This window comes from Vidua macroura, chromosome 4, assembly GCF_024509145.1.
Source record: "Vidua macroura isolate BioBank_ID:100142 chromosome 4, ASM2450914v1, whole genome shotgun sequence".
NCBI lineage: Eukaryota > Metazoa > Chordata > Aves > Passeriformes > Viduidae > Vidua > Vidua macroura.
This window is the reverse complement of record NC_071574.1, coordinates 35,525,368-35,552,588: the sequence shown is the minus strand read 5'-3', so window position 1 is coordinate 35,552,588 and position 27,221 is coordinate 35,525,368. Positions and strand designations below refer to the sequence as shown.

General features: G+C 36.1%; 1 protein-coding gene across 2 annotated transcripts in view; it reads left to right on the top strand.

The window, feature by feature from the left end:
* Positions 1–27,221, top strand: part of SPOCK3 (SPARC (osteonectin), cwcv and kazal like domains proteoglycan 3) — a 163,745-nt gene that overhangs the window by 56,395 nt on the left and 80,129 nt on the right. For both annotated transcript variants that reach the window (XM_053976232.1, XM_053976233.1), the window contains exons 3-4: positions 3,827–3,872; positions 17,053–17,167. In XM_053976232.1, coding sequence (XP_053832207.1) covers positions 3,827–3,872; positions 17,053–17,167 — 161 coding nt within the window. The remainder of the gene's footprint in view (positions 1–3,826; positions 3,873–17,052; positions 17,168–27,221) is intronic.

Below are 27,221 nucleotides of genomic sequence, written 5' to 3'. Positions count from 1 at the left end.
CATTGCACAGACTTCTTCTAGAATTGGTAGATTGTAAGTAACATAAATAACAATATCCCTGTGCTGCACCAGTAAAATTGTATTTTAATAAAATATAAAGATAAGTTCAGAAAAATGCTTCAATTTTAGTGGATTCTCTGTTACAAATAAGCTTTTATTTTAATATATTAGCTTTTATTGTGTAGGCCATACTAAAGCTAAAATGTTGAGTACAAAACAAGGGCTGAGTTTTCTTTATTAAATTTTTTAGGTCAACCTTGGTCTGAAAATATTTGTGAAGAAACTTTCTTCCTTGCCCATGGACACCTGCTGTTCTCTGAGTCACTTATCAACCGTGTATTACTGTGTTCTTTAGAATATAGATTTCTGTTCAAGTGATGGCAGCATCTACAGGAAATGTTGCAGAGGAGAGATTTGTTAAATAATGTAACAAATGTGCTACAGAGGAAAGAAAAATTATAGGATCATAGGTTCTATGTCTATTGAAAGATGAAAACTGCTGCATAACATTGCCATGTATGGGTTAGGTTTTTTGTTTGTTTTTTCCATTGAACTTTTTTCTCTCTTACCATGCTTAAATGTGTATTTTAAAAAAACTTAAGTAATAACTCATTTTTAACAATAAGAGAATGCATGTAGAAGAATATTGAAGTCCAAAAAGAAGCAATAAAAATGTTCAAGGCAGAATATTTTTTTCCTATTTTTAAATATCTTTTCTCATTAAGCTGCTGTTTTGGTTCTTTTTGTAAGGTTGTCAGATTTTATAGGTTTTTTTAATAGTAAGACCTTTTCAGGAAAAAAAATAAAATTATTAGTCTCAAGTTGCATATATAACTGTAGCATGAACTTAAGTTCTTAGAAGCACTTCATCACTATGACCCTGAATGAGCATAATGCTTAAACATGCATAATTTTAAGGCATGGATGTTAAACTCATTGAAATCCATCATCCATGGCTATTAGAAGTGCTTTGTGTCTTTCAAAGAGACACTTGAAAGAAATCCTGACATTTCACATAGTTTCAAGTAGAGCAGTAAGGATGAATTTTCTGTTTAAAATATATAAAAATCGTTAGCTGGAAAATGTTGAAAAAGTGGTATGGTTACTGTTACAAAGCTGTGACTTTATTCTGCCTACTTTTACAACTTGCCCTTTAACATGCTCAGGACAAAGGCCAGGAAACTCCTGAAGAAATTCAGAAGACTTAGGCTCTGTCCTGAGATCCTGAGACACTGACTTTTGCATTTCTAGATTGCTATAGGATACTTTACCTAGAGATTCTGTGATGCTACCCAGCCTTCACTGTAAACTGTGTATTCCTTCATTCTGTTCTCACATTAAAATTATGAAAATGAGGCTTTGTACTTTATATAATGATCTTGATTATTCTGCAGAGGATATTGAACATTATTATAATCAAACTTACTGACTGAAAATCAGGAAAGGTCTGAATGTAAGAGGAAGCCAGGCTCTGATGCAGAAGGTTAAACAGCTTCAGGAATATTTGTAAAATAGTGAAGTATAATTTATTGAAGCATTTTCTTTACTTAATCTGACAATTTGACAAATCTGACAAATCAAAACAATTTTAATTGTTTTTTTAGAGACACATAGGCGTTTTGTTTAACATAACTGATTGTGGATTTTATTTAAGTTCCAGCTGACTGGAAAAATTAATTCCTTAGGAAAATCAGTATAGATACATATGGTCTATGGATATTTATATTTTGGATTTATAATAGAAAATTCCATGCAAACCATTCAAATCATACTAAAACCATAGACGCAAGCTAGGAAGACAACAGTGGGATAGGCATATTGGGGAGAAGAACACAGAACAAAATAGTGTTGTGTTGTGTATAGATCCATAATGCTGCTTCGTCTTGAATGCTGTGCACAGTTGTAGTTGCCAAGAAAGCAGACTTGGAAAAGATTCACAGAAGGGTAACAAGAAAGGTAGGCATTTGCTTTGTAGACAGAAGTCAGTCAGCAAGGCTTCTAGCAATGCCTGAGGGATATTATTATATTTGGGATCTGTGAAGTTGTCTGCAGTATAGAGATGAACAAGAATTGATTTATCTTCTGGATGGTTTCAGGCCAACTTGAGAACATGTAATATATACAAGCCCCACTTATACATTCTTACTTAAACAAAATGCTTTGCCTTAGAGGGATATTTGTTACACTCAGGATGACTTCTCTTTTGTTCTAATAGCTGAATGTTCTAGATACTCTAATTCTTCACCATTTTAATAATAACAACCCAATTTTTTGCATGGGCTCATTGTGAATGAACACTGTTGATTTAGTAGACACAGAATCTACCACTTTGATGCTTTTTCAATAATTTTAAGTTTTGCCACTGTGGTGTGACTCCTGGAACAGCATTGCCTTACAGCTGGTACAGACCTGTTCAGAACACTACTGTAGGAATAACATCACAGTGACTATTAGGAGGAATATTTGAAAAATACCATCATAATTGTAATTCTGCTTACTTCTTATGTGTTTAAAAAATTATATGCCTGTTTGTATTTTATTACTTTAAAAATATAGTAATTAAAAAGGCAAATCACATATACTGATTTGTAGATTGTTAATCTGTGCAGCGCCAGAGTAAAGGAATGGTTAAGTATTGGTACAGAAATACAGTACTATTTTGTTCTTCCAGATTCTGCTCATTTCTGTCTTTCTCTTTCAAAGCACAAATTTTCATAACAACATTTTTACTAATAAATACGGTTTAGGCTGCAGCCACTTTTTTTTTTTTTTCTTTTGGGGTCAAAACTCAATGAGTGTTCTGTATTTGCAAAGACTTATTTGATGCTTGATCATTTTAAACTTCTGACTATGTGGCTTTGACAACTGTATGAGATTTACATTTTCTCAGTAGTTAAAATTTGTATAAATTGTTTTTTTTTTACAGTGATCTTTTTAGCAAGTGGGATGGAACTGCTGGGTTTGACAGTACACCCACTGCGTTTTGTTAAGTTTAATATATGCAGACTTTAATGTGTTTGGTACAGTCCTTTAAATATTTTGTTCTAGAGAATAGTTAGTTGGATTAAAACATAATAATAAACAATTTCAGCCATTTTTCTGTGACACCTGTTATCTGAGATGTGCAGATAAATCTATTGTCTTGGCTATGAATTTGTAATTTGTTATTAAATTTCTCATAATCTTGAAAGCAATTCATTTAATTAAGTTTTTCCTTCTTCAGATTAAAGCCTAATACAGCTGATGACTTAATAAGGAAGATATTTTATGTTTATAAAGATGATTTGTAGAAAAAAGAGCTAATTAGACTGATTAAATGAAAGATCTTACTGATGCAGTTAAAACTACATAGAAAATGATTTTCTAAAATTCACATTTTGTTTAAAATAGCTGTATTTTATTGATGATGACTTTGAAGGTTTACTTTTGAAAAACGATGCATTGAAAATGTAGTTAAGTTTTTCAATACCTTTGAATTTAAAGTGCAGGAAAACTACTGTAACATTTTAAAAACAATGCTAGAAACATTAGCTGTGTGAGTACTGTAAGACATTTTCTATTTAAAATGCTATTAAGTAATATTTTTGAATAGTATTTTTACTATGAGTGATGCAAATGGCCTCTGAATTACACTGTTTTATTCTGTATAAGTAATTTGTCCCATTATGATAACTGAAATCTTCTTCTCTCCTTTTTTTATTTTATTTTGCTGCTTGCCTTTTCTAGGAAGTAGAGGTTGGTATGCTTCTTCTGTCTTTTATGATACTGTGAGCTTTTCATGGATTCCTTATATTTTACTAAATTTAGGTTGTTTCTTCCCCTCCAGGATGATTATTTTCGTACATGGAGTCCGGGTAAACCATTTGATCAAGGTAAGATTCCACTCCCAGGTACTTGTATGGGATAAAATTTAAGTAATTTTATTTGTGCTCCTGTTCTAGAATACTAACAGAATTCTGTTAATTTGTGTCATTTTCTGTCTTCAAGTAATTGATGTAAAGAGGACCAGAAATTCAGCTTAATCATCATTTTATGTCTGTGATTTTTTCAAACATTTATTGATTAGAGAAAGAGATGGGAGCTTTAGAAACCTTCAAAGTAGCTTCAAGTTTCCCTTGGAAAAGATTTTGTTTTATTTGTATATTTAAATTAAGAACTCAGGCCTTTTCAGTAGGACATCTGACAAAAAACAGGCATGCAGTCTAATAACTTGTCTTTTGCAGTCAAGAAAAAACTATTAAGATTTTGAATGTCTCTTTATATCCATCGGATAAAAGATGATCTAGAAAAACAATTTTGGGAGTCTGTCATGTTCAAATGATCCATCTTGAGGCAAAATGCAGCTGGAGCATTGGGAATGCTGCAGTACAGCTGTTTTAGGCTGAGAATAATATGAGCAAATGCAGCAAATATTCCCATTACATATTCCTCCCCAGGCACTAGAACTTAATATTTACTGTCAATATAATCCCCCTCATGTATGTTGTTTCAAAGCATATTGCTGCCATTTAAAAACTTCTGAGGATATTGATACTTTTTAAAATTGCTCTGAGAAATGTTTCAGGAACTTTGTCTTGTCTGGTAGTACCAGTGGCATAAATGCAATCAAGAAATGGTGCAGGGCTTTGTAGACAAGAGACCAAGATAAAAATATGTTGTGAAGATAGTGTTTATTCAGTTTCAAGAACTTCTTCCACAATGGATACTGACTTGTGAGGGATATTACTTTGTTGTAATATTAGAAAAATTTGTGGTTCAAGGAACTGGTAGTTGTGCATATTATAAAAACAATGAATCTCTTACATAAAAGCCTTCCAGTCCCTAAAGGGGTCTGCGTGAATGCTGGTGAGAAGGGACTTTTTATAAGGACATATGAGAGGAAAAGAGGTAATAGCCTTAAGCAGGAGAAAACTAGGTTTAAATTAGATATTAGGAAGAAATTCCGTACTATAAGATGGGGTGAGGCACTGGAACAAGTTGCCCAGAGACTGTGAACTTCCCATCCCTGGAGGTGTTCAAGACTAGGCTGGATGGGGCTCTGTAACATGGTCTAGTGGAAGGTGCACTGCCAGCAGTGAACAGGGGCATTGGAACTAGATGATGTTTAAGATCCCTGCCAACCGTAACTCTTTCATGATTCTATGAATAGTGTTTCAGTTCATTCTTCTTTATTTCAGCACACTTTGAAAGGCCTTCTTATGTTAATGTGTTAAAGTATGTCAAAATTGCTCATGTAGACAGATCTGTGTAATTCTGTTTGTATTAATAAGAGCTTCTACATGGAAATATATGTCCAAGCATACTAGGAGGGTAGCCCTTACTATGAAAATGTATAATGGTATTTATTCCTGGGCCACAAAATCTATTTTTAAAGATAGAAAAATACTGTGATTTGCATTACAATCAAACAAGACAATTTCTTAAAGCAACATCTGGCTTTTTTTTTTGAAGAGGACTTGTTCCCATTGAACTGTTGTTTGCTTCTATCTTTTTAAGACAGAAAAAACATATTTTAATGTTTTGACTGTATATTTTATATTTGTGCATATATGTATACACCCCTGGATGTTTTTGTATTTCTACAAATACCACAATGTAATTTGTTCATAAACAATTATGTGGGGCATGTATTACTGTTGGAATAAATCTGAATGTTCTTACAGCATATTTAGTTACTGCTAAAAGGCAGGTTTTGCTCTTTCAGTGGTTTTAGAAAGCAAGTAGAATGTTTTGTGTTTAGGACTGAAGTTGACTACTTTTAGTAGTTTAACAATGTTTTATCAATGCTTACTCAAATTAACATCCCCATACACACAATATTTTCTGACACATTTTCTTCGTGCATCACTTTTACACCAGATGAAAACATATAGAATACTTCTGGTACATTTTATTTTTAGACCAGAGATGGTAGTAGAGCTTGGAGGGTGTAACTATTGAATGAAATTGTGTACACAAAGACATTGGTGTAATTTGGTGAAGTGGAAAGGATGTTATCCTTTGCTCGATACAAATACCTTGGAGGAAAAGTGGAGTATATTCATGTAACTGAAAAAACGCAGCATGACATTTTCTGTGGAGGTTGAACACCCTGAAGGTATGGTTGGTTCATAGATGTATTTATGAAATTTCTTGTAGACCATTCCATTGAATTATTTTTGGCTTTTGTAGTATCAGGTTATATGAAATGTCTGTTTACAGCAGGAATTTTGTAGATATTGTTGTACTACAAAACCAGATTTTGAAACTATTTTACTTATATTAGTTTAATGTTTGCCTTTTAGCTCTGTGTATTTCATCTATCTAGTTCTGTAATAATTTGGGTAACTAAGGATATCCAAATATATGCAAACACATCTCTATAATTTGCAAATACATTTCTGTACTGTGAACTGAAATAATTTAGTCATATTCAATAAAATAATTTGATTCACTCATTTGCAAGCCCTGGGAAGTCATAAGGGAGTGTAATGAAGATCCATTAGTTGAAGACTGAAAACAGTCATGTAGAATTAACTTTGCTGCATTTGATATGTGCTCTCATGATCTAGTTGTTGTAGTAGAACTATTGATGTTTTTAAACTAGAAATATATATCCATTACTTTCAAGATAAGTTGCAGTGATTTGCAATTAAAATGTATTGCATAGTACTCTAAAATGTTGTCTCATATAAAGAAATAATGGTGTCTTTGTAGAAGGACACTATGAATTTCAAAAAGAGCAGAACTGAAAAGCTTTTTAAAATATTTCATGCTTATTTACTAGTAAGGCTAAGCTATATTTAATCTGGTGAACAGTTATCAGTTTCAGGTATTTAGGTATGTTTAGGAATTCTGCTCACTAATGAAGTACACTAAATCCTATGTTAAACAGATTCCCACTGCTTGATGATACTATCAGCTAGCCCTTGCCTGGAAAGATCTCTTGTAGATGTCTGAGGAACACTTTCATGGTGCTTTTTCTTAATTATCTGACACTGTGTTTAGATGATTCTTTTATTATTTCTTTTTTTATCAATTTATCTATTGTGGTAATATCACAAAAGTGCCTTGTCCTGTACAATTCACAGACTTGGCTCCTAGCTCAGGTTCACTGGGTAATACACATCTGCTTCTCTGGTTATGGCTTGCAAATTGTTTCAGTATTTATTTCTGTGGGATCATCAAATGGATTCTAAATTTTTAGATGAGTCTGTAGAAAGGATTTTTATTGAGGCTACATTGAGCACATAATAAGAGATTTTGCTAGCCTTCAGTAGCAGTCTAAGCCCTTGTTTCCTGCTGTCCTGACATCTTTGCTTTATGCCCTGATGTTAGAACTCTATATCACCATATCGAGGATTATTATAAGATAAAGTAAGAAGTGGTTTTTTTGTTTGTTTGTTTTTAACATGGCCAAATCCTGGATTCAGGTGTCTCTTCAGACCCACAGATAGTTGTGTCTGAAAAGTGGAAATGTGTTGCAGGTGATGGTGACTGTCCAAAGGTACAGCACCAGAGCTTCTCGAGCTGGCAGCATGTTGAGAAAAGGGTGTGAGGAACTGTTTCTTTGCAGTTACAGACCTGCTAAAATTTAGTCTTGCAAATCTCTCACTTCAGAAGTCCAGCTTCTCTCTACTGTGCTGGAATGTCCCAGATAATGGTCAAGTCCATGAGCACTGTGTACCTGAAAATATGTTGGTGTGTACTAGGACTGCTTCTTTGTTACAGGCTCACTTAAAAGTCCTAATTTGCTTATATATGCCACAGAAATTCAATACGAAAGTGTATAAAGCAGGTACCAGAGGTAGGTATTAAGAACATGAAACTCGACATAACATTACAATTTAATGGTGAGAGAAAAAAGAAAGTTTAATAAATCCCTGTAAAAGAACCAAACAGTAAGCAAAGCCTGTAAAGAAGAAAAAAGAGCTGTACATAGTTCTATGAGAATAGAAGAATGAAAGCTGAAATATTACAAGTTGACTTTTTGACCTATTTAACTTCCTGAATTTAAAACCCTGTTAATCTGTAAAATTGCAAATATAAAGAATATATAAGATGTGCTCTTTACAGGATGTGTTTTATGTGGAGGTTATCATTCAGTTTGACAAGTACATTTCCTGGTCATTTTTGTTATTCCAGGCTTCTTCAAAATGCAGATATATGTAGATCTGATGTATTAGATACTTCATGCAAATAGTCTACTGGATTCTGGATTAGTTGTTTTAAAAAGTTTAAAAGCTGGAGTTGGCTACAGTAAAATTAAATTGATTAAAATTCCCTATGTAACTTAAGGATGCATAATGAAATACAAGAAATCAGAGTTCTCCAAGAGACAAAAGTAGAATCATTAAGGTTGGAAAAGACCTCTGTCATGGTTGGACACTGGTGCAATGCCAGCGTCCCCATGAAAATTCACTTTCCCTAAATAAATGCCGTGAGATGTTATCAGGAACAGAGCAGAGCAGGCCCAAGCTTAATAACAAAGGGAAAAAAAAACTTTATTAAACTACTACTAATACAGGAAACACATAAACTAAATCCAGGATGAAGACCTTTTAAAACACCCCTCCTCCTCCCAATTTCTAAAAACACTCAGCCATGAAACATCACCCGGGATTCTTGATCAAATTACCACCCTTCAGGTAATCTATACTTAAACTATCAAGGGAGAGAGAAGTCTCTCTTGCACCACAGACCCCCCAGGAAACACAGCTGCCCCCCTGTGTTTCCCTGTCACACATGGCAACCGCCCGGAAAAAAAAAATCTGCTAGTGTGACACTCTCCATTCCATGTCACAGTGCTCTCACCACCGTGCATGGACAAACTGCTCATAGGGCTCCTTTAAGGATGCTTTGCCACGGACCCAAAGATACAACAGTTCAGCTTCTCATCTTGGGACTACAGTCCCCCCCATTTTCCTCTGGGGCCGAGGGGTCCAAAAACAGCACTCATCTTCTTCCCGAAGACAGAGGGTATCACCATTCCCTCTTCAGCTTTCTTCGTTTCTTGCCATTCTTGTGCTGTTAGAAGCTGAAGCAGGTCTCCTTGGGTCACCACTGCATCCCCCTAAAATGCAGTCTCTATTGCAGGAGATTTTGGTTCAGTCTATGGCTAACAAGAAAAGTCCAGCCAAAAGCTACTTCATCATCTCTTCCTACCTAAATATTTCTTCTTTTAACATCTCAGGTCCCGGACTGTCTCTCTTCCACTACAAATCAAGGAGGAGTAATATTTTACAAAGCCCTCATTTCCTGGAAAGGGTTAAACGTTCAGACTCCTTGGACGGCTGATATCTCGGTCCGGTGTTCCGCCTCCCACGCTGGACATCCCCCCCCCTTCTCCTTCTCCTCTGCCGGCAAATTTCCAGGTGCCGCCAGGCTCTCTGTCTCTTTCCCTCTGGGGGGAGGGGGGGGGGGCAAAGGCATCTCTGACTTCTCTCCACCCTTCCGTCCACAGGAGCTGGCTCGGTTCCAGACCCTCAGCCCCTCGGCCTACCTGGACAAGGTCGTGTGGCTTCCCCTCCCCCACCCAGCCCGAGGCCGGGCAGGGGAGGTCTGCACTCTCTGACGACCGGAACCAAAAGAGAGAGTTTTCCTGGGAGTTCTTGCTTTTAACCCCCTGTGTTCTCAGAGGCGTGTCCATACTTTCAGTGGTCACTCCAGGTGCCAATATCCAAACCTGACCACTGATTGGTTTGACCCAACTTCCTGGAAAAAATTCACTTCCATGTCAAACTACGACAACCTCTAAGATAATCGAGTCCAACCTTTTACCCAGGACTTCCAAGCCCATCACTAAGCCATGTTGCTGAGTGTCACATCTACACATCTTTTAACTACCTCCAGGGACAGTGGCTCGACTGCTTCCCTGGGCAGCCTCTTCCAATGCTTGGCAGCCCTTTCAGGGAAAATAAAACTTTTTCCTACTGCCCAATCTAAAACTTCCCTGGTGCAACTTGAGGCTATTTCCTTTTTGTCCTGTCACTCCTTAGCTGGGAGAAAAGACCGACTCCCACCTCAATACAGTCTCCTTTCAGGGAGTTGTAAAGGGGATAAGGTCTCCCCTGAGCTTCCTTTTCTCCAGGCTAAACAACCCAGCTCCTTCAGATGTTCCTCATCAGATCTGTGATCCAGACCCTTCTGCAGCTCTGTTGCCCTTCTCTGGACACACCACCATCTCTGGTCCAGCACCATAATATAGAGAGGACCTCAAAACTAAACCCAGGATTCGAGGCGTGGCTTCGCCAGTGCTGTATCTTATAGCATGTTGTTTTGCAAGAATAATAATCTTGGCAAGTGAGACAGTAGGTGGGAGAATTTTCAGGAAGATGCATTTCTGCTCTTACAAGTGTGCAAATATTTCTTTGCCCTTGTTGCCCTATTTGAAGAACCCAGAAGTCAGTTCTAACACAGCCAGCATGTCTCTAAATTATGATTTAGTGTGTTTAGGAGAGGATAATATAATGCTTAACTGTTTGCTGGTGATAGATCCCTATTGTGAATGGTCAAGTAGTCTTAAGGTGTTATTTCTTTTCTGTCAAAACAAGAAAATGAACATTTTGATATAAAAAACAAAAGTGCTTTACTAAAGCTGTTGAAAACTTAAAAATTATGCCAGGGAAGTGTGCACTTGTATTTCTCCTTGTCTTAGTGGGTTTGGATATCTTTGCAGAATATTTGAGAGTTCCTTATTATATATAGAAGAAACTCAATATAATTGTCCTAATTTTGTTGTCACTTACCCCAGTCTGAGCCTAAAATAGCTGTTTTTCAGCAATTTAAACAAACAGGATCATTTCTGAATTGTCACAGATAATGGAATTTCTCATTTACATCTCTTTTTGAGCTATGTGTAACCTATTCTCTTGTAAACTTTCAAGTAATACACAAAAGACGAAACACAAAAAAAGGGGAATGTTTTTGAAACAGAGATCATAGATATCTGTGAGGGGGAGAATTTCTTATAATTTAGTCACTGCACAAGTGGCTTAAAAAAGTGTGACTCAGTGAAGATGATTGTTTTAAAGGGAGTGGAGAAAGAATGAGTGAAGTATTTGAAATTTTGAAAAAGAGATCAAGCTTTAGTGGGTCTGTTCCAGATGAAAAACAGAGACTGGCAGATGCAATTTTGCTTTTTTAGCACTTATTTTAACTTATATTATCAGTACCTAGAATACCATGTTATGAATCAGTGTAATGACATTTTCATGTCCATTTTAGAAAAACTTTTTTTGCAGCAGTGAGCAAAATAGAAATACGCAGTGCTTTGTGTCAGTTGGTTATAACCAGTGTCAGATGATTATAAATTGCTATTAGATGTTTCTTTGCTTATCAGAACTTTCGTGTAGCATAACTACAACCATTGCAGGGCAGCTAGAAACCCGGTGCTGATGTCCCAGAGCATAATAATGCAGAACATTAGGAACAATTTACAGAAGCCTGATAGAGACTTTACACAATTGTCCTTGAGTCATCAGTCTGGAGAGTTCTGAGCATTCTCCTCCTGAGAGGAGAATTTCTTGCGTAGAAGCTACTTCCATACACACAGCCACCTTAATTATTGAAGCACTTGCTCACAAGTTAGAAACCAGAGTGCACAACCAATGATGCTCAGAGATTTGAATCTAAACTTTGGCCACCTACAGAAAAACCTCCACTCTAGCCTTCTTACTGAAGTTGTAGATTCATGTGTCCAGATGGAGCTAGTGTTCAGGAAGATTGCTCTTGTGAACATCCAGCTGTAGTTACCCATTCTGCTTGTTATGCTATGTAGTGAATCTTATATGGCAAATACAGTCCCTGGGAAAAGAAACAAAAATTTGAGGTTCTTCTTTTTCAGAACATTCTCATCATGTTACTGAGGTAGGGTACTTCTTGTTTATTCTCTCTTTTTTTTTAATAAATTTCAGATTTCTAGGTGCACAGTGATTAATTTTTATGTTGAAGTTAAAAGGTGTTGATTCTCAGTAGATATCTTGCATAGTAAGATAGGCTTTTCTTGTTATGAATCCACAGCAGTGTGGATTCAAACCACCTGTGACTGAGGAGGTCCGTATGTGCACATGCAAATTTTGAATGCTGACCACTGTAAAATTTAGGCAAAAGTTAACCACTACCACTATTAATTTTAATTAAATACTTATCTGGGCTCCATGTTAGCTGACAATATCAACTGAGTGTTTATGTGCTCTGCCTTGCTCTCCTCCCTACTATTACTGGAAACTGTGGTCCTTGGATTCTGCCAATATCTAGACCCACAACACTTGTCAGTGAGAAATCCTGCTATAGCAGGTGAGAAATTATGATCTTTCAAAATGGAGAAGTAAAGATACTCATGGTCTTTAGGTACCTGCAGGAATTGTGTGATTTATCAAAGGAGGCAATATGAGTAATTCCCTTCTATGGCTCTGTCTGCCTTGTGTTATAACCTAGGCATTTGACCTGATTATTAATATTTTAGTTAAAACTTTTAGATAATTTAGATTTTTTTTCTCCCTGCATTGTCAAATATGAAAACTTTGCAAAGAAGTCAAGACTTTCCTTTTAAAGTAGTGGAATTAAATGACTCATGGGATGCATAAAACATAGTTGAAGTTTTGTAAATGGAAACAAAATATGTAGTCGATTCTTATTTTGCCCATCAGAAATGAATTAGAACACTGGAGGAAAAAAATAGACTTTAAGTCTGAAAACTTTGTCCTTAATTTTTTTTCACCTTTCATTTGGAGTGGAAAGGAAGGAACATGTTAGAATGCACTCAAAAGATTGTGGAATAATGATAATTTACTCTGCCGAAGTGCTACCATTAAGAATATTCTTATGTTGTGGCTTGCTAGTCTTTATTTCCTATTATATTCCCTTATAAAACTGATGTTCTGACTAATGTCAGTTTTCAGGAGTGCTAGCTGTAAATTAGCTTACAGAAGGGATGATGGGAAGCTTTTCTTAATTGCTTTCCCAAATTTCAATTACAAATAAATAGATCTATTATTGAGTAATAATTGAGTCAAGTTTTCAAATATTAATTGCTTCCTTACCATGTGAGAAGAACAAATCCATACTAATCTATAAAAGTCAGCAGAAGTTCCTAACAGCAGAGCGACTTACTTGTCATTTAGAATGTAAGTTCTTAGAGAAATAGTAGATGTTAAAAAACATTTTATACTTTTGATCTGCTTTTTGTGACAGTGATATTCTTCTGCTTGTTGAAGTTTAGGTAACATGACATTTCATGGTACTGTAGCCAGATACATGGACAAATGTAAAGTAGATATACAGACAAATAACCGATAGCAAGTACGCTTTTCTGAATGTTAAAAGCTGTGTAAAGCTGAACATTATCAAGTTGTTAAAGCTCATATCAGACCTGCATCCTTAGAAGCTGGTTGTATGTGACACTGTAGGAAGTCAGCTGATAGAGTATTAAAGAGATGATTTCTGACAAGACTTGCATAAATATATTTCTCATGTCTAGAGTCTCCTCTCCATAGTGCAACCCTTTACCTCTTTTCAGTAGCAGTGTAATTGTGCTGTACAATTGACGTTTTCAATTATGGGGGGGGGAGTCTCTAATTTTCATAAATATTATGATATTTTAGTAAATGTTGATTGGATAAAAACTTGGATTGATACCTGATCATGTTGAAGACAATAGCTGCAAGGAATACATCAGTCCCACTGGGGGATTTTGACACTTAGGATGATTTTGGTGTGAATATTGTACTTTTTCAAAGCTGCTTATTTTGGCAGCAATGCAAAGAAACAGACAGTGTGGTCTGTGCAAGTCTGCTCTGAATGAGCTGGGGGTATGCCACGAATGTTTTGTTGGGGATAGCTAGAAGATGGACTGAAGAAGTGAAGACTTAGTGCCATATATTTTTTGATATAAATAAGTTACATGCTTAGCAGAAGTCTATGATACTTTTCCTGAAATAAATGTATGCATTTCATAGTAGTTTAAGATATATAGAATGATTCCTTGTAGAGACCAGACAGACAGATAGTCAGACATGTCCCTGCATTGGAAGGGGAGTACAGTTCTTCCCCAGCATGAAGAACTTCGGGCCCTGGTTTTGAAAACTGTTTTTCTTGTGGTTTAGCCTTTATTTCTCATGAAAAATATTCATTTGTCAGTTCCAAGTATCAAATGAAACAGGCACAAGAGAAAGGCAAGCCATTTCCATGCTTTTGTAAATAACTAATTTTTTTTTTAGTCCTTTCAAAGCTGGCAAAATCAGTAACGCAATCTAATGTGGATGCTATATACTTTATAGTGTAGGATTGACTACAGCATCTGTTGTTCAAAGAGAAAAAAGAGGAAGACTTATAGTGGTTTTCATGATTTCTAGCAAAATCTCTTTCTGTGTTCTTTCTTGTTTTATCTTCTGGCATGTTGCTAGTCCAGGCAGACATTTACCCTTCAGTTAGTTCAATTTTTCATGTTCCAAAAATATGTGTTTTTTTATCAGTTATTTATCTGATCTCTCCCTTGCTGTTTAAAAAAAGTGTTTCCAAGGATATACATTCTTCTCTGACTTTTGCATCAGTAAAACTTAGTTCAGTAACTAGGAAAGTTTCATGAAAAAGTACTGGGAAAAGGGAGGCCGTGTGTCACACATAAGGCGAGGTAAAAACACTTCCACAGGGAACTCATAGCTGACAGAGAACAAGTTCAGCAGGTCATGGAGTGATAATGTGAGTTTGTGTCGGTGGCAAGACCGTCAGTGCTGAACATGCTTTTGAATATAGAAATGGTCTTGTGATTTTGGCACCTGTGGCTCTGCTGGCTTACTCACCTTTCTTAGTGAGTCTATACCTCACCTGAGGTGATCAAGGGTTACATACAGGACATAATAACCACAGAGTCAGCAAATAGCAAAAGATTATATTACTTATATCAGTAAATACTGAAAGTCCTGGTTTCCATGTGATACACATCTTCATGTTGTCATAAAGACAAAGTGGGAAATTACCATCTGTAGCTTGTAGAGTTGGATTCTGCCTGTAATGTTTTGCCAAAATGGAACATACTGCCAAAACCATATTTTATGGCTAGCTAAATGTGATGGAATTGTCCAAACATACCTTCAGAGTCCTAAGAACTGTAGAAATGAAGTAACCATTTCAGTGGGAATGGTTACATGATCTCCCCTGTTCATCCTTTCTCTTGGTACTCTTTTCCTACTTGGTATTAAATTCAGCATCCTTATATGGTTCCAGGTTTCTGTTACTCATGGATTTTTTTATTTCATTAACCTATTCTATTTTACAGAAGAGTTATCTGAAGATAGGCCATATTCCAGTATTGCTACCTTAGTGTCTCCATCAGGGAACATTGTGGGAAGAAGTACTTGGACCAGTACCTTAGATGATTACTAGTGGCTGGCATTACATGCTGCCTGACTTGAAGCAGAAAAAATATTTTAAATGGAATCTAAAATCTAAAGTAAATTGGAGAAGGATATGCTCTCCTTAATTTTGACTCCAACTCTCTAACTCGAGTTCAGTCTTTTTTTTTTTTTTTTTTTTTTTTTTTTTTTTTTTTTTTTTGTTGCAGTTGCTTCCCATTTGTATAGAATTGTTGTAGTCAGATTTATTCTGGATTACTTGTGGTGGTTTTATGACTAGCTTGCCATAGAAATAAAAATGTGTGGAAGAAGGAAGAATACCTCTTTTCATATGTCTTTTGCTGCAGTTAACAAAATACTTCTTTTCTGTCTGCATTGAATTATTATTATACCAATGATTCCATCACTTTACTGCTCTGATGACAGTATGATGTATTTGTTTTGTACAGCTGAATGTATTATTAAAAAAAAATCCTGAAAAAGTCAGTGCTCAGATTAGATTTAATCACACTTAGCCCTACAACATCATGTGTCAAAACTGCAACTAATGATCAGCTCAGTTCTTGTTTTCTGGGTACATGCATGGTTAGGAGACTCAGGTTAATATCCTCTGTCAGGTCACATAGAGATGTGGTTAAAATATTACTTTTGATTGTGAAGAACAGAAGAAACATAAATTTTCTTTCAGAAAATATATCTGCAAATGTATGCTCTCAGGCACATGGTGTGATTGTTGGGAATGTCCTGTGCAGGGGCGAGAGCTGGACTTGATGGTTCTTATGGGTCTCCTCCAACTCAGAATATTCTGTGATGCTGTGCTATTTTATAAGCATATGCAAGAAATGGGGAAAGAGCATTTCTGAAGTACAACTAAATACTGGACAGTAATATGCTAATGTGAAGAAGAACACAGGAAAACTGAATTCCAGTTGTTTATGGCTTTCTTGATTCAAAAAAGGATACCAATAGGGGTAGAAAATCCAGTTTTGGAATAGTTAGATTACTTGAAAGGACACCATGGAGATCAGAGAATGGAGAAGTTGATTTTCTCTTCTGAGAGCTTAAATTGGCAGATGCTTTTCTATATTATAGCCATGTAGGCATGGCTACTCCAGAAAAATGCAAATTTAGTAGTAAGCAAAAAACAGCTTTATTTGGCTCTTCCAGTATTTTAGCCAGAAATCATTGTTCATAGTTGGAATTGGACTTCAAAAGTGAGTATGGATAATGACTAAAGGATCAGCTAAAAAAAAAAAAAGCAAAAAAACAAACCACAAAGCAGAAATAGAAACCTAGAAGGAGGTAGAATTTATGTTTAAATATGCAGTCACATAAATCACTCACCTGCATATTTTAGTTTACTTTTTCTTTTACTGAAATCTCATCTGAGTAATAATTTCTAAGTAAATTCAGTGTCATTGTTCACCACTTAATGTTGAGTAGAAAGAACCCAGTTGTGTCTTAGTAAGCACTTACGGGAAACTGCTTTCAAGGTGGCAATACCATTATTTGAGGTTACAGAGAGTGGCAGTTGTTAAAAGAGTATAGCAGGGAATACTTACCTACACAACAGCTGTAGTTTTTCCTGCTTCCTTTCAGTCCAGCCCTGTACAAGCAGCAGGCCAACCCCCTCCACATACTGGGTGGGTTTTGTGTGGTGTTTCTTGCCTTAATTTCATATTCTAGATAACTATTAATAACTTTCTGAAACTATTTTCAGCTTTAGATCCGGCTAAAGATCCATGTTTGAAGATGAAATGTAGTCGCCATAAAGTCTGTGTTGCACAGGATCCACAAACTGCAGTTTGCATTAGCCATCGAAGGCTTACACACAGGTAAATACTTTCCTATAGACATTTTTGTAGTGTTCATGACTGACTTGAAAACCACAAATCCATTATAATTAATTTAATTACTTAACAACATGTGAGCAGAGTAGAAGTGGATTTTAGAAGTCAGTATGTATATGTAATTTGATGATAATGTTTACTACTTAATTTTTTTAACTAGAATATTAGAAAAATATACATATTTAAATATTGCAAGCTGCTGGTACAAATGCGTTTAGGGAAATACCCACTGTACCAGTACCAAATGAATAAAATTACTGTAACAGTATCCTACTGCTGTACATTATTTGACATCATCACTTCTTATATGAAGCTAGAGAACTCATAACTGCCTGCTGAAGTGTAGGTAACAGCCTGATATAGTGTAAGTTGTTTGAGATTAGTGGAAGTTTTTTCCTCTCTTCTTTTTCTCTTTTTCTGTGCATTCTGATTTTCTTTGCATGCTGGACTGGTTAAATGTAAGGAGAAAATATATAACAAACTCATGTGTTTTTGTGGCTTTATCTGAAGCAGAAATATGAATATGTAGGGCCTGAACCATGCACTTAATTGATTCATAACTGTTGGGTGCTAAGGAGATGGAGTCAAATTGCATTTTTGACTTGACATTGTTCTTTTTTTCCACACTTCATTAGGGGAAACAGGACACAGTAGAATGGCTAAATTTCAATAAATTGATTTAAATAAGTGTCTGTTAAAGTGCTTTGCTCAGTAGGGACTGTAAAGAGCTGAGGAAAATAAGACTTCCTTGTGTGTTGGAAGAGGATCATTTCAAGTACAGTTTTATGAATGATAGAAGGAATGTTCTTGTGAGTGTCTAGTTATATTAAATACATCCATCTGGAGGTTTTCAAACAAGAAAGATAGTACATAGTGAAAGGAAAAGTTTAAACTGTTCTCAATCTGCAGCTGTACTTAACAAAAAAACAGTATTTGTGGAGTTACACTGTTTATATTAAACAATCTCAGTGTAGAGCTAGACATTTTAGTTTGATAAGATGATATATATGGTGTAAGAATTATTAACAGACAAAGGCAGGTAGCCTGCTTTCAACTTCCTGTGAAATGTTGGGAATATATGAGTGTTAACTGTGAAGAGACAACATAATAATTCAAAATTTCTAAGAGGTATTACATGTCATGGAAAATAATGAAAATAATGACATTTTCTACTTAAGTATACATGCAGTAGGTGACGACTGAAAACTCTTAGATTAAATAAAGATGCATACTCTTGAATCAAGAAACTTTTTGACATCAACCTTCATCCCGTATTATTCCTCCCACAGTTCTTAGTACTCTTTTAGAAAGGTGATATTTTAAAAGACAAAACTTGACTGACTATAATACAGTCAATAATGGGAAACTTTGGAATGGTAGAAACTTGATGTTTGTAAAAACCACTGTAAATCTAGTCCTGTAAGGTAGATGAAGCAATTTTTTACGTACCTGTGCTAAGCCAGGGCAGGGTTTTCCCAAGTTTAGATCTCCCTATTCCCCCAGATTACCACATACAAGGAGAAATCATTTGCTTTGTGCTTTCTTTCTAAAAAGGTTTTTCTTCATGCAGTTTCTGACCTTTTTGTAACATGGTGGGATTAAAGTAGGAGTATCATGAACACAAGCAGACGTGTCTGCTGGGTCTCTTTACCATGACTGATTTTCTTTGCCCAAGATGTTATTCCTTCACTTGTATCTACAGTTTGCATACAGATTATTAGTAGGGCCATCTGTTTCTCAGAGTTCCCAAAGGACTAGTACACTCTGTGTGAGTCTGTCGCAGTGCGCTCGGTGTTAGACACTTGACAGGGGCGCGACACCTCCCCCAGGTGAACCTCCTATGCAGTCGCCGATGGATCAGCGTAGAAACGCGAGATGGGCCTTGCTTGTAAATCTGAGGATCGTTCATTAAACCATAAGGGTGAAAACAAAAGCATCCATAACTCAAATATGGAACAGAGGCAAGGACCACGAACAAAGGCAGGGCAGTGAGTTTTAAGGGACAGGAGCAAGGTGGGGTTTAGGGTAGGGAACCAATAACAAAGGGACTGGGGAGGAACACAAGGTGGGGATTACAATGTTTAAACCAATAGGGAGTTGTAGAGGAGGGGAACAGTTTAACTAAACCAATGAAGCGTCAAAGGATACAAAAATGACAGGGAAATCTCTGGAAAAAGGGGAGGACTGACAGCTGGGATTAGACCAATGCTTGGGAGTGGCAGGGTACAAAACCAACTGTTGAAAATAATAATGTAACAAAAACACACCACAACATGAGTCTTGTTAAAAATTAGATAAGAAAGCATAACTTGACAGTTGATAAAATAACCTATCTACCAGTATCCCTTTGTGATATATCATTTGTGTGTAATCTGTTGTGAATAAACATTTACAAAATTTCACTCCAGTAATTCTTCCTTTTTTGCTTAATTTGTGTGTGTGCACATGTGGTGTTCGTCTAGGATCGGATAATATGAATAATTAAGAAAAGGCAGTTGGAGACGTTTTCTGAAAAAAATAGTTGAGACCTTTTTCATGAATTACTGGGAACTCTTCATAAAGAACCTGCCCATGGATTTTAATTTGGACATATTTGCTGTATAGATCCATAGAAGTTCCAGAGATTTTTCCCAAGACTGTTGCACAGGAAAAGTAGTTTAGAGTATATGCATTGATACAGTGGCAAAGATAATTCCCAAGAGACTGTCAGGGAAGAGGTGATTTAGCACACTTCCAAGATAAATAAAAAGTTTATGGGCACCTTTGGGCTACCTGCAGGGAAAGAGGCATGAAATACAGTTACAGCTGAATAGATTTTTCTGTAGTGTCATCAAGTTGGAATGCTCTGATTTATACTCAAATTCTCTATTACTAGAAGCAGCATTCCCAAGAAGCCCTATTACCTAGTTCATAAATTTATGTTTATAAATTCTCTTACTCTCTTTAGATAATAGCATGGAGAAGTTGCTAATCAGTGAAGACTGATAATTGTATCAAATAGAGAACTCAATTTAGTAATTTCTTTTGTTGTTTGTAAGAAATTAGCTTGCAGAAAAAACACATAGGCATAGACATTGTTATTCAGTCTGTGCTGTCCTAGGTGTTGTTCTCTGTACAGTGCAATCTCCAAACTATTGTAGCCCAGTTTGGATTACTGAGGGCCCCTCAGCACCACACAGTGAAGCATGGCTGGATATCCCAGCCACCTGCAAGGCTGGTAGTGACATGATATGACAAAGTGCTTCCAGAAGTATTAAAATTTCTATTAGCTTGGAGATCTCAGCACTGTGATCTTGCTGCAGTGTGCTTGCATTTGTATGGTTTCAAAACCAGCTCCTGTGTCTTGCTGTCCTTTTCATGGAGTTGTGGGTCAGGCAAGCCTATGGTTTTGCTCTTTCCTCAGTTTCCATGGCAGCTGAGAGCATGGTCTCCTCTCAAAGCTCATTTCCTTTTCTGGTAGACTGCCAAGATGGCAAGTCCTCTTCTAACACACTCCTGCAGGGCCACAGCACAAGAGCTTCCTTTATGTGCTGTCTTGGAAAGACTGAATAGCATTTGACAAAAAGATGAAATAGGTGTTGTAGATCATTGGTCATGAGAATAATTGGAAGTACCAGGATTTTGAAGACACAGGGTCATGCGTAAAGGAGCAAGGTTTTTGTTGGTTGCAGGTAACAGCATTAGCATCTCTGCTGGCTTTAACTGTGTTGGAAGCTGTGTTCTGTGTTCTAAACACTTAACTCTCTGCTGTGAAAGAGAGATCATGTACTTGAGGGGAAAATATGCAGGATATGTATATAAAGGTTGTTCATATTAGTCCTATGTGGATTACTGTGGAAAGGAAGTATCTGCCAAGACTACAATGCATCATAAACAGGTAATTCAAACTATGGTGTAAAATAGAATTTTCATTGATTCTTTGAAATTTGGAAATTTGTCGTTAACTTTTCCTTTCGGCTGAATGATGTTTTGCCATCCCATTGGGCTTTCCAGTTTATCTTTGTTGGTTAAGTAAAAGGGCTTTATGGGAAAAAAAAAACCTGTAAAGGGTCTTTATATGACATAATGAAATGCTTTGGCGTATACCTTATTCAGTTACAAATACAACTTTCAGAATATTAAATACAGTATTGGTTGTATTGGGATGTGTTGATGTGAGTGTTACAGTGACAGGCAGGATATTCATCACACTAGGAATAATCATCTACTCATTTTACTTTCCAATCTCTTCACTCTCAGGAGATTTAGTTATTTGCATCTGCGGTGCTAAGGATCTCTGGCAACTGTGCGTTCACCCCTATGAGCTTGGGGAAGAGGAAGGAAGTTATGTGAGTGTTCTGCCAGAAGACATTTGGACAGGAATAAAAAGGATGAGTCAGAGGAGAGGGCTGTAGGTGATTATGGACATTTCATAATGCCTGCAGTGGTATATGTGCTTTTTGTGTATTTAGCGCAGCAGGTGGTAGACATAAATCCTCAAATCTCCATGTATTTCTTGTTGCTACTTTGAGTGAGCAAAGAAAGGATGTGCAGACACCATGATATACAGGAGCTCATTAAGGCCCTGCAAGCTGGTAACTAACCAGGCTCAGAAAACTGGAAAAGTTAGTCCAGCGGTGACCTATCCCAGATTTACAGGTCCTGATGAATAGTGTGTTCACTTTCTTTTAGATTTGAAAGGGATAATTATGCTATTGACACATACTGTAATTTTCACTAAGACTGACATTCTGTGAATAATAGGCTGCAGTACTAAACTAAGCAGTGTATAGGTGAAGTTCTAAGTCAGTAGGTTATCTGCAGATGAGGAGCAGGAAAACTTGAAAAAATGGGGAAGGATTGCTGCCCAGCAGAGAATTTTAATGTAATCATAACAGTAAACATGGGGCAGTGCCTGTGATTTCAGGAGAATTACTTTTATTGGAGTCCTTTTTGTACTCCATATTTGTCAAAAATATTTAAACCCAACACTTAAAGGTGAAAGAAATAAGAGGAGGTGCGGGCTCTTCTTCTTTAAATGTTTCTCTTTGCTTTTATCTCAAATCAGCTGCAGGAGACAATTTATAAAGGAGATTAATTCAGTTGAGACCTAGTTATTGTACAGCCCGTTCCAAGATTTGACTGCTTACAGCTGGAAACCAGTGAAGAATCTCTCAACATGATTGGAGTTCTGAAAATTAGGAAATTGCAAAACAGTTTTGGGCCAAAAATCTTGTTTCAAGTACATCCCAGTGTCTTTGATATATTAGAACCTAGTGACTAATATTGTGCCTACTCATTGATACTAGTGGACTCTGATTAAAAACCAGTCTCTTTTTCTTCTTCCATAAGTAGAAGAAAAGTACTGTGTAAAATTGATTTGATACATGTAATCAATCAGTGCTTGGAGGCATTAAATTATTTAGTGCATTGAAGATGTGTGCAGTTTTTCTAGGCAGATGTAGATCTGTCTCTTTCATGAATTCTCCACAAGAGATGATGCCCCCTGCCCCCACTGTGAAGGTCCTGCTATGCTCTTATGAGTTTGTTTATGTGAATTGTGCAGATCGACACAAAGGCTCCCTGCTATGGCAGAAATAGATTGCATTTGTCTCTGCCGTAGCATGTTAAGATGGAATAAAAATGTTTAAAGACCTGGCAGCACTTACTGTGTAAGTGATATTGAACTCCTTATTTCTTTGGGTTTTTCACCTTCTCCAATCATTTATTCTTAGGTTTCAGAGTAGGAAGCAGTAGTAACTGGTTTCCAGTAAATATTAACTAAGCCACAGATTCTGGTGATACTTGCAATTCTAAAAAAAACCTCACCCTGTCGCCGTTGAGGTAGGACGGGAATGAAAGAGACTCCAAGTCAGAAGGTAAGAAGAGAACTGAACTGATTTACTTCAAATACATTGTTCTTTTTATAGAGAACATTGTGCAGACCAATTTCATTGGTCTGAAAGTAAAAACGTCTCACGCCGGTGCTGCGCTGTGAATGACACACGGTGGTAGAACATATCTATAAACAATGTGAACAATAAGAGAGATAAAGAATTATTTACATTCCTTTCGAACACTTTCCCAGACTTAGCCTGGTAGAATCTCTCTCCTTTTCTCTCTGAACTGAGAACATCTTCACCCCATTTTGTTAAAGTAAAGGTTAAGGTAGGACTTGCAACTTTTAATGGTTAGAACATTTCAGTTACAGATGTTGATCACCTGAAAAATAATGAGAGTTCACCAGTCATGAATAGAGACTCACAATAAGAAAGCATTTCTCTAAGTTAAAAGTAAGAAATAAAAAAATTATAGCGGCTCTTTTTCTAGTAGAGCTTCACAAGGCAGATTCCAGAGAAGTATACAGACTGGACATCTGTAAGGTGCAGAGCTGGGTAGAGGTAAGCAGTATAGAAGGCCTAATGATAGAGAATTTACTCTCTAAGAATTAGTGACTCTTCAGAGTTCTGTGAAATGAACATAGATTTAGTGACAATGGTTCCTTGCCCCAAGCCTATGTGGAGTAGGACCCGAATTTAGAGATTAATAAAAATTCTGTAATATTTCTGCCTTCAAGTGCAGTCTTCAAGTTATGACAATTTCACTATTAAGGAGTGTTAAAGAGTGTCACTTTATTACAGACTCTCAGAAGCTGGTAGTGGTAAAGATGTTGCATCACCTAATCCAGTTTATTAAGGTAGAGAAGTAGGATAGCTTCATAGATTTTGTGGTGGCATTTTATCTAGTTACAACTTCCTTCAGGGTTTTGGTTTAAATGACATTTTGAGGTGCTCCTTTGGTTCAAGTCATTGGTCATCTAGACCACTTTCTTGCCTTGGACTCTTCCAGTTTTCTGAAGAATGTGGAAAATCAGTTTGAATTCATTTTATATGAGAAAGGTTATTAGAAGATCTTCCCTGTATTTGGTCACCTTAGTATTTTTACTTGAGGAAAATGTTCTATCTCAGCTTGGAAGTGATGAGTGTTGGGCCTTGGAGCATGATGTGGCTGGATGATGTAACAGAAGCTCAGAATAACACTGTGAAAGAAAGCCAAAACCTCTTCTGTTTCTATTCATGTGGGTACTGCATGGCTGAGATTATGCTCCCAAGCAGAAAAAGTGAAGTCAAATTTGTGAGGGGCCTATTTGTGCCTATATGTGAGAAAAATTCACACACCCATATAGTGCATACATGTACATACATATGTGCACATACATATATATGAATGAGTAAGTACACATGCATATGTATTCTTTTTGTTCATGTTGTATGGATGCATACAACATAATGTATGCAGATTTCCAAAACATCATGCTTCTGAACCTGAGGTATTTTGCTATCTCCCCTCTTTTGCAACAAAGGAAAGAAGGGATTCAATTTAGACTTGTTACCACTAAATTTCTGATTAAAAAAAAAGAAAAAGGATGCAATTGTAAATCTGTAGTTGTATTTGCTTTCAAAACTGTAGTCTGAGCAATTTTGAAAGCAAATCTATTAGGGCTGATATGGAAGATTTTCTAATTTGGTTAGACAAAGAGGAAAAGAAGCAGAGAAGAAAGAACAGTATAACTTTGTAGCTTTCCTGTAATTTTAAGTGCTGCAATGTTTTATTATTAAAAAAAAATCTACCAAACAAACAAGCTTTTAAAAAACTGAAGGAAAACAAAGGACTTGCTTTGGGCCCATTTTGTGAAAGTTGCAAACACCACTATTGAGGATGTCATCATTTCACATTATAATGCTGCTGAAGAAGGCCAGCTGGTGCGGTTAAGTCCCTTATTGGAAATTTTAGTCTGATTCATTACTGTGATTTGTAGTTGTACACAGAAACACTTAATCATTCTTATCCTCCAAGCTCTATTGAATCTACTGAAGGCTTTCTGCTTCTTTGCATAATTTGTGCTGCCAGTCTGCCAGCTTGGCAGTGTTTCAAGCTTGTTGCATTATCTGTGTTTGTTTGCACAGGAAGTGATGCTGCACATAGGCTGAATTTACAGTAATTCTTTTGTAATAGGCTAATGAGCAACACTACTTCATTCACAATACTAACATTATATAGCTTTGATTAGACCAATTATTGTGTAACTATGCCATTGTGATCATACTTGCACTCTACAAAGTATTGAAAAGGAAATTTGCTTAGCTGTAGCTTCATTGCATTTGCTGAGAAAATAATTTGGACTTTTATGTGCTTAAGAGAGGTGAAAATTTGAATACGTTGGAGATTTTTATATGCTATGCAATTTAATTTATTAAAGTGAGAGAATGAAGCTTCTTTTTTTGCTCTCCATTTCATTGCTTTGGGGAGGAAAGAAGGCGACTGACGCTGTGTGTCATACATTCTGCATGTGCTGTGAAGGCCTGTTAATTCCTTGGTGAGCTCGTGTTCCCTCCATTCATGTTTGTAGGAGTCATGGGTACACAGCTAGAGGAAAACAGGATCCTTTCATGGAATTCCTTCTCTCTATTTATGGAGCTTTCGCTAACACTAGTGGAAGACTTCTGTGTTGATGCATTGTGTATTGCACTATCAGTGTTGACAATATCAGCCTTACTATTTATTAAGGTTGTTACAATCCCATACAGTATTTATAATTCCTGCTGTCCAGCTTCAAAACTCAAAAATTGCTGTCCTTATAGAAAAAAAAAAAACTTATCCAACCCCTGGCCTTCTCAAACTGTGTCTGTAAAAATCAAAAATATTAAATGTTTAATGCTTGGGGGTTTTTTTGTTGGCTTCTTTTTTGTTTGTTATTTTTTGTTTGTTTTTAGTATGTAAAACTGATTTTAAATAAGAGACCTAAACAGAGCCCTTGTATTCTATTTTTTAGCAGAACAGAAGTTGTCCAATATACTTTCCCCATTCAAAAATCCATGATAGGCTTTTTTTTAAGGAAAATCTGGAACTCTGTGCAAGACTAAATCATATGGACTTCAGTTAATTTAGTAAGTCCTGAGCCTACTCATTTTCTACCTGCTCCATAAGAAGCTTGTTCAGATTCTCAGTTGCCTGTAGGAGTAAGGGGGTGTACTGGGTTATCAGTGCACATGATGATTTTTTTGTTTGATTTTTTTTTTTTTTATCAAGAGAGTTCTACTTAGAAATGAGATTATAAATTAGGATTGGTTTTTATTTGGGAAAACAGATTTCAGCTTGCTGTATTGCTTTCTGTCTTGCTGTTGGTGGCTGAAGACACACTCATTTGTACTATCTCCTAAGAATCAGTGAGTTACAAAACTTCTATTCACAAAGTAGACAACAGGAAAGAATATGACTAGAAAATGGGACTATCTAGGAAAGCTTTGCTGGTAGAGTGTACAATTTTGACTAATCCTAAGGGATGTTAATGTACTGTCATGTTTGTAAAAAATGGTGTGTCAGCTTTTGTTGTGTTGTTTTAAAATGGTCTTTTTCCTTACCGTATTCCTGAGAATCTACTTTAAAAGATGGCATTTAAAACAAAAAAAGATTAGGAAGAATGATGAAGACTGTGCTTTTAAATTACTTCTCTACCCTTAATAGGAAGTTGTGATTGCAGTCTGCAGCAATAACTCACTGTGTATAACTGTAAATGTTGAAATAATACAAAATTATAAGATTTTTTATCCTTTATTAGAAAAGGTAGGCAATGTGAATTCAGGAACAGTTCAATGCCCCTTCCTAAAAATACATGTTAAGCTTGTGATATATTTTTATGGTGCTTTAAAATTAGCTGTCAGAATCAGTTTTCAGTGTACTTTATTAGAAAATATTATCAATTATAAAATAGCTGATGCAAACATTTGTAATCAGTTAATGTTTAATTTGGAGTTTCTTCATGTCTTAGGGGTTTGGTTTTGGTTTTTTATTTTTTTTCAGTATTACTGAAATAGTCTAATACTAGGTAATGGAACACGGTAGAATTTCAGGATGCTTGTGTATGAAGGGTTCTTCCACAGGTTTTAAAATTTGATTTTGGTTATAATGAAGTGATTTTATTACTACCTAGCATCAGTTCTTATGCATTTCATTTTATGTGAAAGTTGTGGTTCATAAGTTGTGTTTATAGGCTCTGAAT